The sequence below is a fragment of the Sparus aurata genome, chromosome 18 (assembly GCF_900880675.1).
Source record: "Sparus aurata chromosome 18, fSpaAur1.1, whole genome shotgun sequence".
In the NCBI taxonomy this organism is placed as follows: Eukaryota; Metazoa; Chordata; class Actinopteri; order Spariformes; family Sparidae; genus Sparus; species Sparus aurata.
In genome coordinates this window covers 6,527,047-6,548,626 of record NC_044204.1, presented here as the reverse complement: position 1 = coordinate 6,548,626, position 21,580 = coordinate 6,527,047, and the positions used below count along the sequence as shown (strand labels likewise).

Sequence of the window (21,580 nt, the reverse complement as noted above, 5' to 3'; positions counted from 1 at the left end):
CAAAAAAAGAAATATCGCCATTGTTGACAGAAACGATTGCAATTGGATTGAGTGTGCTCTTGGTGACAACAGACAGACTCTGGGAGAATGAACAGAGTGAGGTAACATTTTATTGACATTTTAAGGCATTAACACAGAAAACTTAAGAGAATCTCCTTATGCAGTCTGCCTGTAGAAAACCTGAGACAGAACTTCATGTGTCTGCCTCCTGCTCCAGATGTGTGCGTTTTACAGATAAAGGTAAACCCAGACACGTACCGTCATCAGTTTACATCATCCAGTAATACAAAACAGTTTTAGTGGTGCTGACCGGTGGATGACAAAAAAAACCCAATTATCATATATTAATAATAATAATCTCGAATATTAAAATAACACATTTGTTGTTTATTATACTGTACCAATATGTCACTCCATGTACAATGTACAGAATAATTTGGATTAGGCCCACCACAGCTTATTTTGACAGTGTACAGAATCAGTACTAGTACTGAATTTTCTGTTTATTGCATAAAACCCACAACTGTCTCTGAGCCTTCAACAGCTCAAGGTGAAGGATTTTTTACAAATTTTAGTACACAGAACATCATTAGAAGAGCAACAATACTCTTGACACAGTCATTAACAAACAAGAAACAGTTTGGTTTCAATTCCAGGTAGTTCTGACTAAAATCTGACACTGAAGTTTAGATTTAGAGACCTGCAGAAAACCTGTAAACACATATTGTTCAATGTCAGCAAACAGTAGCATTCATAGTGGTTTTAGTACAACAGGATTAGACTGTAATGATGTTAAAACCTGATCTGACTTGTTGACATTTGTTTAAACATATAAATTGTTCAATGCCACAGAAATGAATCATTTCAAAGAAAAGACCTTTAAACAAGAGAGGCAAATCCAGTAACAGCTAACCAGTCAGATAGCCACAGCTAGCCGATTATGCTAAATCTTTCTGTTAAATACAGTTTCCTGTATTTATTGTAACCTTTATCAGTTTGATGAACATTTTGATACTTTAAATAAGAACACAAATAATACAGGGTGGAGCTAAATCCAGTCAGAGATGATCTCAACAAGACCTGTTTAAAGGCTGTTAGCCTAGCTGAGCAGAATGAGCTTTGTTCTCTGTCTTGAACAGGTTTGCGGTCTTATTTGAGGTCTCTGTCTATTATGTTTTTGGCTTCTAAAACAGAGATTGGAAGTAAGGCCTCAAGACAGTTTTATGTCAAATTTTGGAGAGAAAAATCTGAAACTGGTTGTAACCTGTAAACGTGCAAACAGAAGTCAGGACAACATAGTTCTGTTCTAAGAGCTCACAAGTCAAACCAGTTGGGAACCAGTGAACTACAACATCTACGTTAAACATCAGTTGGGCCTGAAATCAGTCTGAGACTGAAAGAATCCAGTTTATCAGAGTGGCAGGAAATAGCCCAAGACCTGCAGGGTTTAAAGTTGTACAACTGTCTATGATTTTGCTTTGGTGACTGCTGAAGTAGATTTGGTGTATTGAAGGAATGTGGATACACAAACTCCTCTGCCATGTGCTGAAAAAGCTTCTGTAATCAGCTGCATCCTGTTTTTGGTTTGTTTCCAAGTTTTAAGACCAAGTGGGAATTCAGAAGTCATTTAACTACACATGATCATTGTAGGAATGTTAAATGTTTTCTTCAATCAAGACAACTACTTCCCTGCTAACCGGGATCTCTAGAGCAGGCTGGTTTCCTCTCTGCATAGACATTTTTATGTAAAAGTATAAAATCTTTTGACTCAATATAGAATGACATTATTGAATTAATGTACATTCGGTTATTGTAACAATGTACTGAATAAAAAAAGGCCCCAAAGTCATACAAAAGAATCAACAAACTAAACAGTTTTAAACAAAAATCTGAGGTCACCGTTACAAACTGCAGGTGTGATCACACCCATTATCCTCTCTGTCTATCTATCATCATGAGCCCCTCAGCTCTCCACAGGTGGAGCGTGCTCAGAGGTCGGCGAGCCGTTGCTCTGTTTGGTCCCGAAAGTCGCTTGTTCCTCTGCCTCAAGTCGTCTGTATCGCGTGTGGAAGAGGATCACGAAGCAGCAGGTAAAAAAACTGCACAGTCCCGCCATCACCATCAGGGGCACTGAGGGCCAGAATAAAGTACAGATTAATGAACAACTGTAGCTCCAGCAACAGCCTAAGTTTACAAGCTGAAATCCTCATGCCAAAAAATTGGGATGCTGCGTAAAGCATAATGTAAATAAATGTTTGCAACAGTTTCGACATTCATGTTTCATTCATGAATAACTGTTCAATGAGAAAAACACAATGAGGGAAAAAGTACACAAGCTGAAAGTAAAATTAAAGGTCTCAAACTTTCTTTGCACCTCAAGACACTAAAAAATAAATTCCTTGTGCACCTTAAAGCTTTTTTTTTTTTAGGAAAAAGGGAAAAAGTTTTAGAATTGATCATGTGTGTTGCCTCAGCTGGCAGACACAACATGGCTTCCACTAATAATGCTTTTTTTGTCTGTCAGCAATGCAAAAACAAGTCCTTAGGAGGAAGACTTTTTTTGGTTTAAGAATAGATAGCTATTGTTTATGCAGAAACAGTCAATATATACACTATACAATACTACGTTGCTCTCGCCAAATCCACCAGACTCGTTTCACAGAAACCACAATTTTACTGTCATCAAACGTACTTCATTCAAACGCAACAGAAACAAAATATAAAAAACACACCAAAACAGTCTAGGTTTGTCCTTTCAACTGTTAACAAACCTTTATTTGATAAAAAATAAGCCCTTAATTCACAAATTAAGATGTGACGATATCAGTAGAGGAGCAAAAAGTGAGGTCAGATATGAGAGAGCAGCAGAGGAAAAACCACATAAAGAGACAGAAGTGTAGTGTGTTTTGCAACGATAAAATAAAAACTGCACTCATAGTCAGCTTTGATTCCTTTGTTTGATGCTGGTGTTGGTGAAACCTCATGTGACCTACCCCTCCAGCTCAGGACTGCATCCCCACAAGTCGACAGAGGAGAGTCTGTGAGCCGTTTGGTTAAACCCTGAAGGAGGATGATGTAGAGAACTGACTGAACCTGTCTGGAAAACATCACAAGGAAAGAGCCACGATGAGGATGAATTGTTCATCGAGTATCAAAGCAGCACACATTGCGTTTACTCTTTACTCACTTTTTTGTTAGGATTTTGCCTCTTTGAAAAACAAATACAGATTTCTTTCAGGAAAGTCAATAAAAATGAAGCATTTTGTCTGTTCTGCCTCTTTAATAATAATCTACCATACTGTGTGTACTGTATGTTATGCTCAGACAGTAGTACCCCGATATGAAGATGAGTCCGGCTGATGAAGCTTCTCCTACCGGATACGAACACTCCACAGACAGCTCCATGGCCACCGGGTAAATGGAGAAACCAAAAAAGCCAAAAAGAGAGCACACAGCGGCAACAGCAACTTTCTGCTGCCGCAGCTGAGACACCTGGGAGGAGGAAGATATCTGAATATCAGCGAGGCAGGAAGAACATTTTTAAAACAAAATGTTGCTTGAATTTTTCCTGTGTGTTTTCCTACCTAAAAGTATACACACAAATGTTTAAATACACATAAAAGATGAATTTCAGACAGACCTTCTTGACAGCACGGGATAAACAAACAGTCTTGCAAGAGGCAGGACCGCAAAAACGAAGCACACATGATGAGAAGTTGAAATGGTGATGTCCCAAAGTATTGTTGATAATGAGATGTATTACTAATTAATACTAGTGTCTTGTTGTCATACGTAAATTGTGAAGGGGCGGCAAAAAGTTAAAATATTTGAACTAGGGTTGGGCTGACAGGGAGACAGCACAATTAAGTGGCGTGTCCCCTCTGAGTTGCCGTAGGGCAAGAGTTGTTGTTGTTGTTGTTTGTGATATGCTGGGAGCGGAAATTAAAAGAAGGATGTTGCTGCTCAGTGCACTAACATGACATGTTATCCTGTTCATATTTTGGGCTCGAACAATTTGATTGATTAACTGATCAAACGTCAGGTAGTTTGAGCACTATTTTTGTAATCAATGAGTGATTTCAGTCATTCTTAAGAGCAAAAAAGTTACTTTGCGTTCTGGGAAATTAGGATGAGAATTTCACACATTTTACTTACATTTCAAACGATCTATCGAATAATCTTGCAAATGATCGTGTGGGGTGGATTGTACATTTTTCCGTGTTTGACTGAATGATCTCTGTCAGCTAGCAAATGTGCACAAACAATAACTACAGAAGACATAAAGTCTAGTCAGTAGTAGCATTAATGTGAGACTTGTTAAAGTAGTGTTTTCTGATATTCCTGTTTGTTGTTCAGCCAGTAGAGATGATGGAAATGTAAATCTATGGAAACGTGACCTCCTAACATAATTTTAAATATGAACTCGAGGGCAAAGGGAAGTCATCATTTGTAAAGAACTAAAAAAATGTTAAATCTAACATTCATCACCACCACAGTACCAGCTGTTATCTCTTTGTATTTAACGTTACACCTTTGAGTATTCCTGATGTGTGACAGTACACCTTTCTGTCACTCATCACGCTGCTTAATTTTACTGTATTTTCCTGCCTTGTGCACCAGCTTATTCCTTCTTTTCATACCGTTCTTTGCTCCTGAAGGAATGTAATTTTGTTCTCCTGAATACTGAGTGCTGTATATGTAAAAAATACACACTACCTCCTACAATTACGGCTGGAGTATTAAAATATGAGGACGCATCTTTACTCATAAAGTGCTACCTCCTCTAGCGTGTGTGAATCCAGGACTAGGACCATAATGGAAGAGAAAAACAAAGAGAGTTTTCTTTGTATTGCTGCTGTCCTCCTTGCTGAATAACCTCTCTAATGATTTTATTTACGCTGCACTTTACTGAACGGCTGCATTACAGTAAAATAAAGTAACTGTCAAAACATCTTTCACACATCAAACACTGTAACAGTACCGACTCCCTTTGTTCACCTCATTAACTCATGTCAAACACTGTAGACGTGCACTTCAATAAAAACACTGTAGATTTCTGACAGGGTTATTAAGTCCACGTCTATAAGCTTAAGTCTACCTGACAGCGTGAATTCCCTTCAGATGTTTTTGCTTTCTTCATGCAGCAGTAGATTCTATTCCATGTGTTTATTTCTCTACATTAAGAGTTAACTAAGGTAAGATTTCAAAGAAATCTTCCTAAATGTGGCAGTACAAAGGTATTTTAAATCTGGTCACGTGTAACTAACTTCTGGGAGAGTCAGACTTTGAGGAATGAAGTTGGCGGCCTTGACTAACCATAATGGGACTAAAACTTTTAAACATTACCATTATATTACATTGAAGGCTCCTAAGCAGCAGAGACTGTGTGTTTAAAAAAGGAAAGAAACACAGGTGTTGAGCTTTAAACCACTCAGGTTTCATGCTCTCACCACTGAGAAGGCGATGCATGCAAGAGCAGTGAAGCTCATGTTGATCTTTGTGGCTTCGATGAACTTCTTGGTCTTGTCGACGAAGACACCCAGAGCGGCGGCGCCAACGATGCCAAACACGATGAAGAGAGCGCCGCAGACGCCAGCAAAGTCCTGCAGAAATGAGATTTGACAGGTTTATTCTATACCTAAGAATGATCCGATTGTGTTTGTGATCAGGGTACGTGTTTTCTTTCTGTACCATCAGTTACTTCAGATCATTTTTTACCATCAAAACCAATATTTGTGTATTTCCACTAGGGTCAACATCACTAACTATTATCAAACATGCTGTCTGTGTTGCTTTTATTGCTCATTTGATGCCAAGTGGTCCAATTAGTGCTTAACTGCTCCCCATGGAGATCAATATGGTCTCTCATCCCCTGGTGTTCTTACGTCTGTGTATCCCTGCACACACAGGATCTGCTCCAGCAGCGTGGAGAAGCAGGTGAAGACAGCAATGCCCGAACCGAAGCACAGCAGCAGGACGACGTAGGCTTTGTTCTTCAGTAACTGCAGAAGTAACAGACAGCGGGATTTATGAGTGAAACCTCAGGGGAACTGAAGGTCACTGCAAGCAACAGTTTTTCAACAGCACAAGTATCAGCATGTGAAGAAAAGGAAAAAAAAAAGAGCAACGGATGTGAAAATAAATAAGTAACGTGATAAAACCGAATGACGTAATTATGCTGCACATCTAAACTAAATAAAGGCGACTAAGGGTGGAGATTAGCTTCACTGAACAGCTGTTACATACAAATTAAATGTTATCAAAGCCAGACAAATACATCAGAAGCGCTTCTGCATTATTAACTGAAGCCAGCACAACCCCTCTGGAATTCATTTCTTGCTTTCCAAGAAAACATTGAGAAAATACACATACACATGTGCTGGCTCGGCCTGACTCGGTTTGACTCATGTCTTTAACTGATAGCAGGTTCGTCTTGAGTCAATGACAGTGAAAAGAGGCAGGCTCATCTATGGTTCTGACGGGTGGTTAAAAGAACAGCCGCTAACAAAGCTCCTCTAATTCAGCAATAAACAAGCTTAATCTTCTATTAATTCTTCAAAACAAAAGTCCCCATTTATTTTAAAACTAGCAGGAGGAAAAACAATTTATTTTGCATGTAGCTTCTTCAGACTTGCTTGTTGCTTAAAAAATGTCTTTCTCTGGTTTCATGCACAACAGTTGAGTCTGGCGAGGAACACTTGTTTGGGGAGGGTAAAACTGGAGTGTTGAGACATCACCGCAACCTGCTTTGAGGTGGTTCGCTTTGGCTTCGGTTCAACTCGGTGGTTTTCAACTTACAGGGAACGCAAATCCGCGTGGTTTGACTAGCTTGGCCAACAGAGAAGACTAGGGCTGGGCACGATTCGATTCAATTTCGATTCTTTAGGTCACAATTCGATTCAATATCGATTCGATTCAATATTGACTTAAATGCTTCGATATCGATTCAGTAATAAGTAGTAATAAACAAATAATTCACTAGAGTACCTGTTGATAATTTATTAATTAAAAAAAGTCATCTTAAATTATAAATCTTTCCTCTAGGAAGTTCTAGTTCAAACTGAAATGTAAACAAAGGTACTCGATGTGTTTAGTTATAAAATAGTGCAACCGTAGTTAAACTGAGAAAGTGCCGTTGTTTCTGGGACTGCATGGTACATTTTTGTCTGACATAAACATAGACATGACCGCCGTCCCTCTGCCCTCCGGCTAGACGTGAGGGAGTAAACATTGACACCCCCCCCCCCCCCCCCGGAGGAGAGTGCTACTCGTGGGCACACGGTGCAGCAGCCAGGGTGAGACCGGCTGCGCTGCAACAGACATCGGCTACCCGCCTCCGCAGCTCCGACGGTGTTTCCGCTGCTCATCACCCTCCGACCCTCGAGCGAAGTCGCGGGCGAGACACTTCCAGCTGCTGGAGGCGGGGACCGAGAGGTCCGGTGAGGGACCGCGGGTGGTCGCTTGCCTGAATCGATTCAGAGGATTTTATGAAACGATATTGAATTGGGAAAAAATATATTGCAATGCATTGATGAATCGATATTTTTACCCACCCCTGGAGAGGACCCATAGGTGCCTGGTGATGATGAGGTTTTATGGGTGGGCTGGGCTAGATGATGCTGATGTCTGGATGTTTCCAGGTTTTATGATAAATTTGCACTTACTGTAGGTTGTATTTTATTTGAGTGATTTAAGCGATTTCCATATTTTTATACATCTCAAGTTCATGTGTGTGTGTTTCAATACAAATTTCCCCTTCATGACAAACAAGTCAAAGTTGAAGTTGAGGTTTATTAGGTATCAGAGGGGGGTGTGCAGCTCCTCTCTGTGATTTGAACTTGTTTAATGTCAGGGTTTTTACACAAGAAATCTGCCCGAAGCAGCTTCATGTTGGATTCTGAGTTAGTGTGTCTACATCTACAGAAGATTTACAGAGTCTATATTCTAAAAATGATCTCGTTATTATGTTGCCTTCTACGTGAATGTTCATCTATTCTCTCCCCTTGTGTTCTTACCAGTTTAAGTCCTTGTACGAATGGCTCGGAGCCAGATGTCTCGGCGCTGGCTGACGGCGGTGTTGGGGGGGCGCTGCTCCGTATCCCCACTGTTGCTAGGAAACAGATGATGCATGCCGGGACCATATAGGCAATCAGCTGGAACAGGGAGGAGACACACACGTAATGTGGTGATAAATGAATGTTAGCACCTTAAATTACAGATGATTTATCATCATTAGCAGGTGAGGTGACTGGAGCTGCACACACACACACACACACACACACACACACACAGTTTAGCTGCTGCAGGTGTCTGTGTTAACTGCTTCAGCCCTGTTGAAATCCTTTGACTCAAGGCCAACAGATGTTTTATTTTACTTTTGGACGTTTTTATCTTTATTAGACAGTTACCCTAAGGAATAGGGATGTCCCGATCAGGTTTTTTTCACCCTGATCCTGATCCGAGTCCTTTAACATTCAGTAAATGCCGATACTGAGTCCCGATCCAATACTTAGCCTTAACTAACATTTTCCTGGATAATACAGCCGCATTAGGAAAAAAAGTACCTGCATCCAAGCTGTTCCTCGATAGTTTATTTTATTTTGTTGAAACAAAGTCTATACTTTCATACGGCTCTTTCTTATTCTGCATAATGCTATTGCAACACTGGCCTACCACCTTCCTTGCATTAGCAGGTGAGTGTGTGACGCTGCACTGTGACAGCAGACCCTCGTGTACAGCCAGCTGAAAAGTGTGAGAGACGCAGCCCACGCTTAGTACCTCCATATCATCCATTGCTTTTTTCATTTCTTTTTTTGCTTTTCTATTTCACACGCGTTCAGCATCTCCTTTTTTTTTTTTTTTTAAGTTTTTTTTTAACCTTTTAATGGCTTTATTGATAGTACGGCTGAAGATATGACAGGAAACAGGGAGAAAGAGAGGGCGAGTGACACGCAGCAAAGGGAACCAGGCCGGGAGTCGAACCCGGGTCCATTGCAGGGCCTCAGCACGTGGGATGCCCGCTCTACCAACTGAGCTAAACGGCACCCGATTCAGCATCTCCTTGATTGCCTGTGTTACATGCTCTGCTGTAACACCGTAATGCTGAGATGGTAGGGAATACCGGGGATTCAAAAACTGATCCCTGATCCTCTGCCATAGAGATGAGCTGGTTATCCAGAGCGATTAAGTTAATTACCTTCTCTGTAATATTTTATTGTACCAAATGTGTAGTATTAAATGCAGCTCTTTTGTCACCCTCTCACCAAACGGTTGTATTGCGGATGACACATGTCGCCGCTGGACTGCTTTCGCTTTCTGATTTAAAATATTTCCACACTGCAGACATCTTATCCACAGGTTTGCCAGAGTAACGTCATGTGCGCATCTGCGTTTTGCCACAACTTGTCCTCTGACATAAAAAAAAAAAATCAGCAGTCTCAGCAGTAGTTAAAGTTGGGTCACAGATTAGACTGTTGTCTTTTGCCAACATGGGGGCTGAAAAACACAGACTTACCATTGTCAACTTGTGAAGTTGTTGTTGTTCACTTTTTAGCAAACTGTTGCCTATTCACATATCCATCACATATAGAGCAACATTAGCAACTAGCTAGTGAAGTATATTTCTCAAGAGTTGGCAGAACCTGAACCAAGGCTAAAAGGAAAGTGAAATTGCACACACAAAATATTCCAAATAATAGCTAATCTTGTCTATCTATCGTTTGGGGCAGGATGAGTACTTTACAGTGGGATCATCAGTGCTTGTTGGCTGAATAGCAATAAGCTCCTATCATCACTTGAACAGAACCATACAGTGTCCTTTAAAACCAAAACAAGGATTTAAAAAGGGCTAAAAGCACTTGATATGTGTTTATCTTCTGTGACACTTCACGTTGTCGTTTCATGCATGGTTAATACAGAAAATAAATACTGGTGAAACTATACAGGGGATTCTTTTGTCTATTTTTATACAGGTGCAGATTAATTCCCATTCCAAATTCTTATGCTTCACCTGGCCCTGTTAATGTTTAAAATGTTCAACCAGCCACTGATAAGAATTATTACACTAAATCTGAAACCTGAGCAGACTCCAGCAGTGGATTTGAAGACTTTTTTCATAGTTGAACTCACCAGTACTGGGATATGTGAAGGGCTTTCAACCATCACGGGAGAGATGACATTAGCGAGGAGGATGCCCAGGGGATTGGCTGACGAGAGAAAAGAGAAGTGTTATTCAGGATCATTCTGGTTTCTGCACTATGTTAAGAACCAGTAAAGCCAGACGACACTTTCTGTTCCCCGTTTGAGTCGTTCCAGCATTTATTTCGTTTTTAAAGCATTGGTTATGACATGGATTTTATGAAAACTGTATCTTCAAGAAATACATTCTTAACCTTAAATATAAAAGTTACAAACAAGCTGATTTAAGTATTGTTTTGACTGTGACTGGACACATTCTTAATTTTGCTGTGTATACAAGTTTGCTGACATGCAAAAAGCGCCTCCCTGCACTTCACAGCACGTGTTGAAACTGACCCAGTTCCTATTTCGATTTCTTACAGAGAACACAAAAGATGGGTCGACATGACAAAAGGTACCAGCCCTGTTTCGGACAACGTGAAATTCAAGTTAAAAGTAACAATGTTTTCTTCTTTTCTCCACAAGGGATGAATAATACAAATAGTATTACAATATTTCAAACACATTCCTTTTGCTTATTTCAAAATCCTGAAATCTACATGCTTTGGGTGCATTTCTAATAAAGTTGAATCACATTTTAGCAAAATTCCGTAGTTGGACCCGAATATTTAACAAATCGCATATTTGGTCTTTGGGTAAATATTTGATTTCTAATTTTTGTTGTTGTTGTTTATGTGTCAGCTGTTATTACGTCTCATAAACAATGATTTCTTTTGGAAAATGCAAGTCCTTAAAACGATTGCCTTTAATTAAACCAAGAGACACTTAGTTGCCCATTTTAGCCAAGAACAAAAACACATGGCGAGTCCTTCACAAGTCACGCTCAGAGACCCCTCACCCCTCCACTGAAGCTTTGAATATTTGCTGTTGATGACTACCAAAAATTCGAAGCCCAAAATTGGTATTCGGGACAATTCACAAGCTATTCTCATAATTCCATTAGAAAAAATTAGTTGTTTACCAAAAAAAGGGGTAAAGGAGTTTTCATTCCCCATCTTCACTTGACACTTTCCAATCCTAAAATCTTCAACTACATATTTAAATTGGAAACAACGACTTTGACAACATTGCTCCACTTGCCTCTCCGAGCGGCATTATTGCTGGCGCCACTGGTGCACAGACAGATTGCTTCCCATTTTCTTCATTAGTAGCAACTATCAACAAAACAGGATAAAATGTGAGTTTAATTATTTATTTGGTTGATAATGGAGATGTGAAAGCAGACAGAAATGGTGTCAGTCTTCATTTTCCAAGGACATTTCGTGCCTGGTGGCAGACTAAATAGCAAAGTGAAAAGCGAGGTCTATGCAGATAGTGTCAGTATTTCACAGCCATTACACTTTGTTATCAACACTTACTTTAAAATGAGATAGGTTTAAAGCAACCAAAAAAAAACACGTGTCATTTGCTAATATGGATGACAGATAAGACAAACTTCCCTGTTATTGTCAAAATGTGCTGGCATTTGGCCGGCAGCTGGTCCATAATTACAAGGTTGTTACTTACGCCTAATTAGTCTGTTCATAAAAGATGGTCCTGATGGAGTCATCAACGATGTAACAGATGGTTTAAATAAAGCTGAAAAGGCACAGGCACTATTTGGGAATCCTCTACATTCAAACATACAGTGGTGGAAAAAAGTTTTCGGACACCCTTAAAATTTGACACAATCTCAAATATTATCATGAAATATTTGTGGAAAAATCTTTTTTGTGTTTCAAAAGGTGCAGCTGAATTAGACAGACACAAACAAATACAAATTATATTTTTACTGTTTATTATTTAGAAGAAAAACTAACAAAACTAAATTCCTGACAGTTTTAATATGTCAGTTCCTCAACATTGTCGGTATCAAAGTCAACAAATAACAGAGAATGTGTTCAAAACTGAACAAAAACTAAATAAACCATCACATTATCAAATTAATATTTAGTAGCCCTGCCATTAGCACGCAGTAGAGCTCTAATCCTGGCTGGCATGTTCCCCACGAGCCTTTCACACTGTTGAGGGGTAATCTTGTCCCATTCTTCTTGAATTAGTGCTTTTAATTCATCTAAACTCTTCGGTTTACCCTTTGAAACGGACCTTTTGATAATCCACCACAGATTTTCAATGGGGCTCATGTCCGGGGATTGAGCCGGCCAGTCTAAGACCTGTATACTGTGCTCCTGCTGCCAAGTTCTGCTGGTCCTGGATGCGTGGCAAGGGGTATTATCTTGTTGAAATATCCAGTTTTGACCTCGACGGAACAGTGCACGTGCAGATGTGGGTTTCGAGAATGGCACAATACTTGGCAGAGTTCAGTGTGCCATCACAGACAGTGAGATGACCAACACCAGCAGCACTCATGCATCCCCAAACCATGATACTGCCCCCACCATGCTTGAGATAATGCTTCGCCTGGCCTTCTGCGTACCCTCACATTAGCAGGAGGAAGATAAAGCTGGAAACTGGACTCATCTGACCACAGAATCTTCTTCCAATTCCTGGCTGTCCAGTTCTTGTGTGCTTGGGCCCAACGACGCCGGGCTAACCTTTGTCTCTCATTGATCAGGGCCTCTTGACAGCCTTGTAGGACCTTAAGCCATGATCTAAAAGTCGGCCACGTACAGTGCAGGTGGAACACTGGACACCGGTTTGGTTTGACCACTGCTGCTGAAGCTCCTGTGATGTCATTCGGCGGTTTTCCCTGCACATGGGATTCAGGATGCGGTCATTTCTTGCTGAAGAAACCCTTGGACACCCAGATCTTGGTCTGTCTTCCAAGCTGTTGGTTTGTCTGTATTTCTGCAGAGTGTATCCAACTGCTGAAGGACTGCATCTGCACTTCCTGGCTATCTGGCAGCAGCTGTACCCTTCCTGGCTGAGAATCTGAATCTTCAGGCGTGTTTCCTGCGTTAGATTCCTTGTCTTAGCCATTTTTGTCTCTGGAGAACTTTCAAATGTGCTGGCTTTATATAGACACTATGCACGGCAAAATAAAATTGTGTCTTTTAATAAAAAGCATGACTTTCATTAGTGGATCACTGGTACCAAAAATACCCAATACTCAAAATTTCTTTATGTATTTTTATGGAACCAATCAATTTTAAGTTTCCAATGGCTTTTTTATGATTTGTTTAGTATTTTAGTTGTGACTATACTGAAAGAAATTGCACTTGAAGACCTAAAAGTGATTCTTAATCCAATATTTCACAAATGCGTTCGGTGTCCGAAAACTTTTTTCCACCACTGTATTATCTACCACTATTACTATCTTGTTCAATGGTGGACTCATGACATATATTAGCAATATGTAAAGTCATCCTGGATGATGTTTTGCTTTCTTTTTTAAAATTATGTATGAATACTACCCAGAAGAAAAGGTCATGGCCATTATTTGTCATTTTACAACACGGGGTTGCGTGATGAAATGTAATTTGTAGCCCCTTCATGCTACAAATATTTCAATTTAGAGTAAAATACAACAGTAAATTACTCACACATGGAGGCGATCATGTTAGCTGTGGCTCGCTGGTGGTCAGGGAACCACAGAGCTGCCAGCTTGGTGGGGGTGAAAATGATGAGGGGCTGAGCTATGGCACCGAGGGTCTGGCCCAGCATCACCACAGGGTACAGTGGTCCAACATCTTTACCCAGTGGTGTCCCGCAGAAGCGCAGCAGGGCTCCCAACATGTTAAGCCAGGATCCCAGTATCAGCTGCAGAGTCAAGATAGGAGGAAGGAGAAAGATCAGAACAGATTCAATAACTGATCGACAACATATCTGGACATTAGCTTATCATTATTTCCTGTGCAGCAGAGGGTTTTCCCCAGCAAATAGTTAATAGATTTCAAGTTTTTTCAGTAAACACTTTTAGGAAGTAAGTTTGAGTCACACAGAAACATTTATTTCTATGAAATTGTCACACAAATAACCCAAGTTTCGTACTGTGATCCGTAGCCCGAGGGTGTCCAGCATCCATGTGGTCCCAAAGCTGAGCGGTATGGCCACTACCATGTAGACCAGTGACAACCAGTTGATTTCCTCCAGAGAGACTCTCAGATACTGGGCAGACTGGTCCGCAACTGGAGCAAAAGTCAGCCATAACTGGGAAAGATACACAAGAGATTTATTAAAAAACAACTTTCTATATCTCTTGAAAATAGTTGATACCTGAATCTCAACACTTCTTCCATCACTGGGCTCTTGTTTTGTTTCAAATGCATGCATAAAGGGTTGAGGTCTATATTTGCATGTCTATGTAAAAAGGTCACATCAACACATTTGGAAAAACCTGTTATACAAGAGTGTAATGTTTGTCAAAACACAGTAGTGAGTTTGCACTTATCTGCAGACACGTCACTAATTGCTTCAAGACTTTAGATAAAGGAGACCTTATCTCAAGAGGCGAAAGGTTGACAGCAGAGGATCGTTGTGCCAATAAAAATTAAATCCAGAGTCTAACTAAAGTAACACCAGTTAAAATAAAGAACAAGCTTCTACTAGCTTGAATAAGTTATTTTTTTTCTGCTTAACAATGAACTTTTTGTTAAACTCAGGCACAGTCACCCTACGGTTAAAAGCCATGTGCCTTCTCTCACAATAGAGCCAATAAAAAATGTCCACATATTCTCTGAATTACGGCAATAATCACATTATTCGCAGTAATCTGCTTTGTTTCAAGCACAAGACAGTGAAAAAATATCCAGGTTATAATACAACCACCATAAATCTTAGAACAGGGTCAAGAACACTGAAATGTGGCCTGTGCTTACAGATTAACCCAGCAAAGCATTTTCATACATTTGTCTAGAGAGCTGCATGTAAAACAAACAACGTGTGTGTGGACAAAGAAGAAAACTACACCGAGTTGATTTACAGAATGCCGGTCAGCTGATTTGGACATGGACACACAATGAGAGTCCTGTCCCCGTCAGGAGGAAACGGTTGTGAGGCAGCAATTCTACATTTTCACACATTCCTCCTTTTCTTATTCCAGAAATCTGATCTGTCTCCAGAGAATAGGCTCTACTATCAAGAAGATCAAGTTGTCCACTGGGCAGTGACCGGTTGACACAATTCTACCGTTGCATGGTATAAACAGTCATATCGCCCAACTCTACTTCTGGTCTGCTTCTGACTAAACCTGGATGTGTCTTGACTTGCAACTTCACAAAATGTTTTCATTACAATATGACCACATCACCGAGGCAAGAACACCAAAGTTACCTTAATAAGATGAGCAAAACACGCCATGTTTATTTTGCCAGAACATTTCCTGGCATTTTTTGCTTGCCTGTAAAATGCAGACTGCATCACTGTCTTCCTTAGTGATATCTTTATGTATCAAATGATAAGGATCTCCCTTTAGTGGAAATGTTTCTTTTCAGAGTCTTTAGGGTGAAGCAGTGTTACCTGCTCATGTTCTGAGCTGTTTTGACTTAAAATTACGAATTTTCATTATGTGACTGTGAGTTTTCATGGCAGACGAAAACAAAAACAGTGAACAAAGGGAATTTCATCTGTAAGACTCATCTATATGCTGGAAGAAAAAAAGAAGCATTCATGGAGAATCGCATATGTGTTTTAAGGGTTGAAAAACAGGTGGATGTAAATCTCAGCAGGTCCAAAATCTCCCTCCTCTGGGGAAAGGAGTTTTTTGCTTCGGCTTATAAGAGCTTTAAATTGCCTGGGTACACTTCAGTGAACTCAACCTAAAAGTCTGCAAACCCACGGATAAATTATAACTTTATGTCTCTTGTTGTTCAATTGTTGATTGGGGTTCAGAAAATAGCATGTTTTGGCTTAAAATACCTGTTTTGGTCTTCAGAAACAGCTTTAACATCCTCTGTACAAAAACACGGTTTTGTCACCACGAACACAGCTTGAAATTCTCCCGAGGTCTCCTTAGGCGGCGTCACACTTACAAGTAACGAAACGCCATGGTCCCTCATCAAGAATATCAAGTGGTTTCACACTCACAAATGCCAAAACGCAGATGTGAAACTGCAGCGGTTTGGCACCCTTGTCGACTGTAACTCCACCATCGTCTCCTCCACATCCTGAACATGTAACGAGGTCGTGATGTGACATGTTTTTTGGAAATGTCAATCTGGTACCTAGCCTATGACACGTGTAAAAGGACTTATCTGTGGTCTGCAGATGTGCTAGCTGCTGACATATTATCCTGGTGACTTGCTAGTACATAGATGTCGTTTGTAATGTGTCTGTTTGTTTTTGTGTTTACACCTCGTTCTGTAGGTCTTTTCTGTGTCTCACACTGTGAAAACAAACTTCCTTTGTAAAAAAAGAAGAAGAAGGAATCTAACCCTAAATCTAATAATACCAAACCCTGATAAGAAGTAGCTTATTTGGCATTTTTCCAGCAAGAGATTTTCATTTTCATTTCTTTCAAAAGAAAATCGGGTTTTTCATGTTCTGCATGCAGGTTGGGAATTCCTTCTACATGACTGAGACTCTTCATGTGGTTGAGCACTAACATACAATGTGAGTGTGGTTCTCTCAAATCAATTTACAAGACAGCATTCAACAGCCCACCACAGATTTTTGTAAACCACACCGAGATCCCTCACGGGGCTGCTATTTCAAGCCAGATTGATGTCTAACTGGCTCATCAGCTGTTATTCTCCACATCATGAATGACTCTCTGCCAGCTGAGCATCCTTTGTGAGTGGGAGCACCATCCTGCATGGAAACAATAGCTCCCATAGAGAGGACGAGTCCCATGGGAGAGAGGGATAGGTGAGGGAGGGGTTCCGTTTGCAGGACCGGAGCCGGCACACTTGCCTCCAGGCACACACTCCTTTACAATGACTACATCCCCGAGGAGTTATATCAAGTTCCACCAAACACAAAGAGGCACCACATGTCATCCACTGGCACTGTTCACAACCACATCTGCTGTTTAATAAAAGAGAAAGGTCAAAGAATTCCAGATATGTGAAAAAGGACAACAAGCTGTCATTTAGAGGGACTAATTAAAGGTGTGAAACTGTCAACACAGGTTATTGCATAAAGAGATAAAGGTGGGACTCTGATATTTAAATATTAAAAAGAACGCTGTGCACCACAGCGACAGTGTTTTCTGTTTAAGACAGATATCGTGTGGTAGGGCTGAACAATATGGACAAAATTTCATATCTCAATATTCATGCCAGATATCTCGATATATCGATACGATACGATATGACTACGGGTTCGGTGAAAACCAAGCATTTTTCTGAAAAATAAAGAGATTATTTTAAGCCATATAGAAATGGTTGATAGAGAAATCTTTACCAAATAATCACAAACTCACTACAGAGACAAATATATATGAAGTAACAACAGTAAAGGGAGGGAGAAGATCAAACGAACTATGTGCATTTTTACAAGATGAAGGATGACATCCTAATCTGGAGAGAAAGAGTGAGAGTGAAGATCGAGACTCAGCAGCTTCAGGTTATCGCTGGTAAAGTACCAGTGGAATTTAGAAAGACTAAGAAGTCAGAGAATTAACGGATCAAAACAGAGTAGACGGCAGCTATACTGTCTCAAATCCACAGAGCGAGCAGCCTCAGCGTCCGCTCCTGCTGCCCCAGCCAGCCCCCCCACATACACACCTGCCGCCGTGTGAGAGGACAGAGAGCCGGCGCTGCTGCAGGGGAGCCGCGGAATGCGATGACTATTAGCAGCAGGAGAATTACAATATAATATATTTCTCGCCTTTCCCCCGATGATCTGAATAAGTCGCTAAATTTGTTGCTAGCCGCTTTTTAGAATATAAGTCGCTAAAAGGGTCTGAAAAGTCGTTAAACTAGCTAGAAAGTCGCCAAGTTGTGTGTGCGTCTCAGTCTCCGTCTCCCTCACTCCCGCCCTCTTATGTTTGTCATTGGTTGACTTCAGCTGTCGATCCACAGCAAGCATGAAATAAGGTTTGTGGTTGGCTGGCCTTGGCGGTGCATTCAAGAGCAATCGTAAAAAGGATATTTATTGTGACTGCCAGAGCTGTACGTGCAGGGCGAGCGGGGTAATCTATATCGTTTATATCGTTGCTTTTTCGATATGAATATCATGAATGTTCATATCTAGATATAGATACGATAACGATATATCGTTCAGCCCTATCGTGTAGACAGATTGCAACCGACACAATCGAACAGGAGTTTATCTACAGGATGCAGGCGTCCACCTCAGAAAAATGACCACAAATAAGTGTAACGTTATGTTGTGTTATTATATTATGTCAGCAAAAAAAATTCAGCTTCTTAAATGTGGATATTTTCTTGTCTCTTTACTCCTCTGGTTTGCCCTGTCTGACGTTACAGCTGTACTTATTTCATTTACTCCATTACTTTACTAGGGTCCCATCTACACAAGAGCGTAATCTTAGACCAGGGTGGGAAATTAGCACCGCGTATTTGTGTTTGGTCTGGATGCATCATAATAGTTTTATTGTAGGCACGCAAATAATAATAATTGGAGGCCATAAAGTGTTGAAATGTAGGTTTGGATCACTATAGGTAAGAATGTTAAATACATGGTTTTCATGTGATTGTATTGTTGAATTCTTTTTTTAACCCAGACAAATGTTACACTAAAATACAATTGCAAACTGGTGGCTGGAATAAAGTTGGGTGGCTGGCTCCACCAGCTTCTGTGGCTGGCTGTTCATTCTTTTAAAATTAGATACGTTGCTTTTTTATGCACGATTAACGCACTCACGTTATGACCCTTGGCCCACTCCGTAGTTTGGGAAAGCAGGAAGCGATAACGTTGTCAATGATGAGCAGAAACAAACCTCCTTGAGCAGAAAAGGATAAAGAAAAGGGTCTTCTGTATGACAAGTTCAGCTTTAAAGCCCTGCCGGATGGTTCTCTCGAGAAGAACAAAGTTATTTGCATTTGCTGTCGATGTGAACTAAATTACCACCAGAGTATGTCAAGTGTCAAATACAACTTGCTGGCCAAGCACACAGCAGATGCACTGAGTCCTCCTCGACCTCGCCAGAGGCAGACCACAGTGGATAGTTTGCAATGGAGACACCTGGACATTTCTACATGAGACAAAATGTAAAGTCGGACACTATATTGTGTTAGTATTACTAAGGAATGTTACATTCAGGTCAGTATGCCCATATGTCGTTGCTTGTTGGGCTTGAGTTCACCATGTTATGCTTTCATCACATTGTTTTGAGCATGCAGTACCTTTGAGGTTTTTTGTAAAGAATAGTCTGGGCAGTATTTTTCATTGTTTTGGATTTTTGCAATAATAATAATGATAATAATAATAATAATCATAATCATAATCATAATCATAATACATATATTTGCATAAAGCAAGCATGTTTGTCCACTCCCATGTTGATAAGAGACTTTAAATCTTGTGGGTAAATCCCTTTAAAAGGTACATTTAGATCAGAAAAAAAGCGAGATTAATTTGTAATTAATTCTTTTTTACTGGGATTGACAGCCCAGTATGGAACGCACCCCGGGACTGTGGTCCCTGATGGCAGACAGCCGGTTCCCTTTATTCATGTGTTGCCCCTGAAACATCCACCGAAATCCATACGATCCTCTGTTTCGAATGTTTTGTTTATTTACCATAAAAACGTGGTTTCTTTTCCTGTGATTGACCTACGTACTGATCACTTGAACCAGACTGACTCAAACTTTGACAGGAAACATCTGTGGAACAAAAGCTGCATCTCAAACTTGACGTTTCATTAACGATCAGGTACTCTCACGCTGAGTATCAACTCACCGTCGCGTTGGAGCAGTTCAGCAGACACAGCACCAGCAGCACGAACCACCTCCTCTTGTACACTTTAAAAAACAGCAGCCTTTTCAGTTGCGGGTTCGGTATCCTCGGAACATCAACGTGAGAAGACACAGACCGAACCTCGGAGGAGGAGGAAGAGGAGGCTTCTCCACCGTCCTCCATTAGCATTTACGTTGTTAACAAGTTAACGTTAAGCTAATAAAGCTAATGTCAGACAGCTAACAGTGTACAAATATTAGAGGCATGGCAAAGTTTCTGTTCGCGGTCACATGGTCGACAAAAACGCATTAAATAGCGGGTGTAAATCCTTTAAAATGCAGGTTGTACATCCATGGTGTTGACTTCTGTTTTGAGAGTCATTGATTTGTCATTTATGGTTGCCGTTGGAGAAGTTTGACGGCTGGAACAGATCAGGAGGACACGCCCTCATGTGTTCGGTCAGCAACCGGGAGTGTACTGTACCAAAGATCCTCTATGGAGAAGATGAAGCACTCGGTCACAAAAACAACAGCTATGGATTGGTTTCCTACAGTCAAGCACATTAATGTTGGACTTACGGACCACAAGATGTCATGGATGACGCGATAAAAAAGGTCCTTGATTTGAATGGAGCAATTTTAAATATGCAGATATTTTCGTCAGATATCTTAGAATTCATCCAAACATACTGCATTGCTCATTTTTCTTTTTGTTTGCAAGGATGTAATCAGAATCAGAATTACTTTATTTGTCCCACAAACGGGGACATTTCTGTGTCACAGCAGCCAAAGGACAGTGATATATTACATTAAACAATAATATTAGTAAAACTTAAACAATATAATAAAAAGGCAAGAAATAGAATAGACTTGTATATATACAGAACATTGTACAAGGATGATGAATATCTTGTTCTTACTTGCCAAAGACCACATCCACATATGCAAGTTGGGTGGATCTAAGCCATTTTCTCTGTTTGTAAGAATGAAATGAATGAATGGATATATGGCTGCTATAAAGTATTCAAAGATTCTGCTCTTTTATACACAACCTTTGTGACTCTCTTTCAATATTCATATATGTATATATATATTTATATATTTTTGAATCTCCTATGCCGTTTTCATCATCGATATTGAGGGTTATATAGGGTCTAAAGGTATTTTATAAAGGCTGTTATTATCAAATCAAACTTGCAAGGGTGTCACTATATGTTGAATAATGGTGGGGACATAAGGGCCAAGATAATTTCACCTACAATGTATAATGATGATACACTTCAAGGACATTTTAAGGGCAAATTATTCCAAATAAGTGCCATTAATTCATATAGATGTTCCATAAACCACATATTCTTTCAGCAGGTGATGGGAACAAAATTGGTCCCCGCATCCCCAGTGTGAATGACACCTCTGCAAACTTGTAACTCTTAAAGCTAATGTGCCTCAGCCTGGCAATACACTGGGTTTACCTGTAGTCCCATTTGGGAGTCAGTCAAAGACATATTCTGCAAAACATTAGAGTATATCAGACATAGAATATTTCAATTATGTACAGGAGGACAGATATGAATGTTTGTTTTGTTCTGATTATGCTCTCCTTCTCAGCCAACAATGTTTGTGTTTCATTTTTTTTTTTTAGA

General features: G+C 40.2%; 1 protein-coding gene across 1 annotated transcript; it reads right to left on the bottom strand.

Annotated features, from left to right (window-relative positions):
* Positions 1–90: 90 nt before the first annotated feature.
* On the bottom strand, positions 91–20,410 carry slc49a3 (solute carrier family 49 member 3). Its single transcript, XM_030397332.1, has 10 exons — positions 19,942–20,410; positions 14,128–14,286; positions 13,680–13,896; positions 10,129–10,205; positions 8,016–8,153; positions 5,886–6,002; positions 5,451–5,603; positions 3,335–3,492; positions 2,994–3,097; positions 91–2,130 (listed from the first exon to the last, which is right to left on the bottom strand). Exons 1-10 carry the CDS (start codon positions 20,125–20,127, stop codon positions 1,964–1,966), a joined length of 1,476 nt encoding a protein of 491 aa, XP_030253192.1. The 5' UTR covers positions 20,128–20,410; the 3' UTR covers positions 91–1,963.
* Between the last annotated feature and the right edge of the window lie 1,170 nt (positions 20,411–21,580).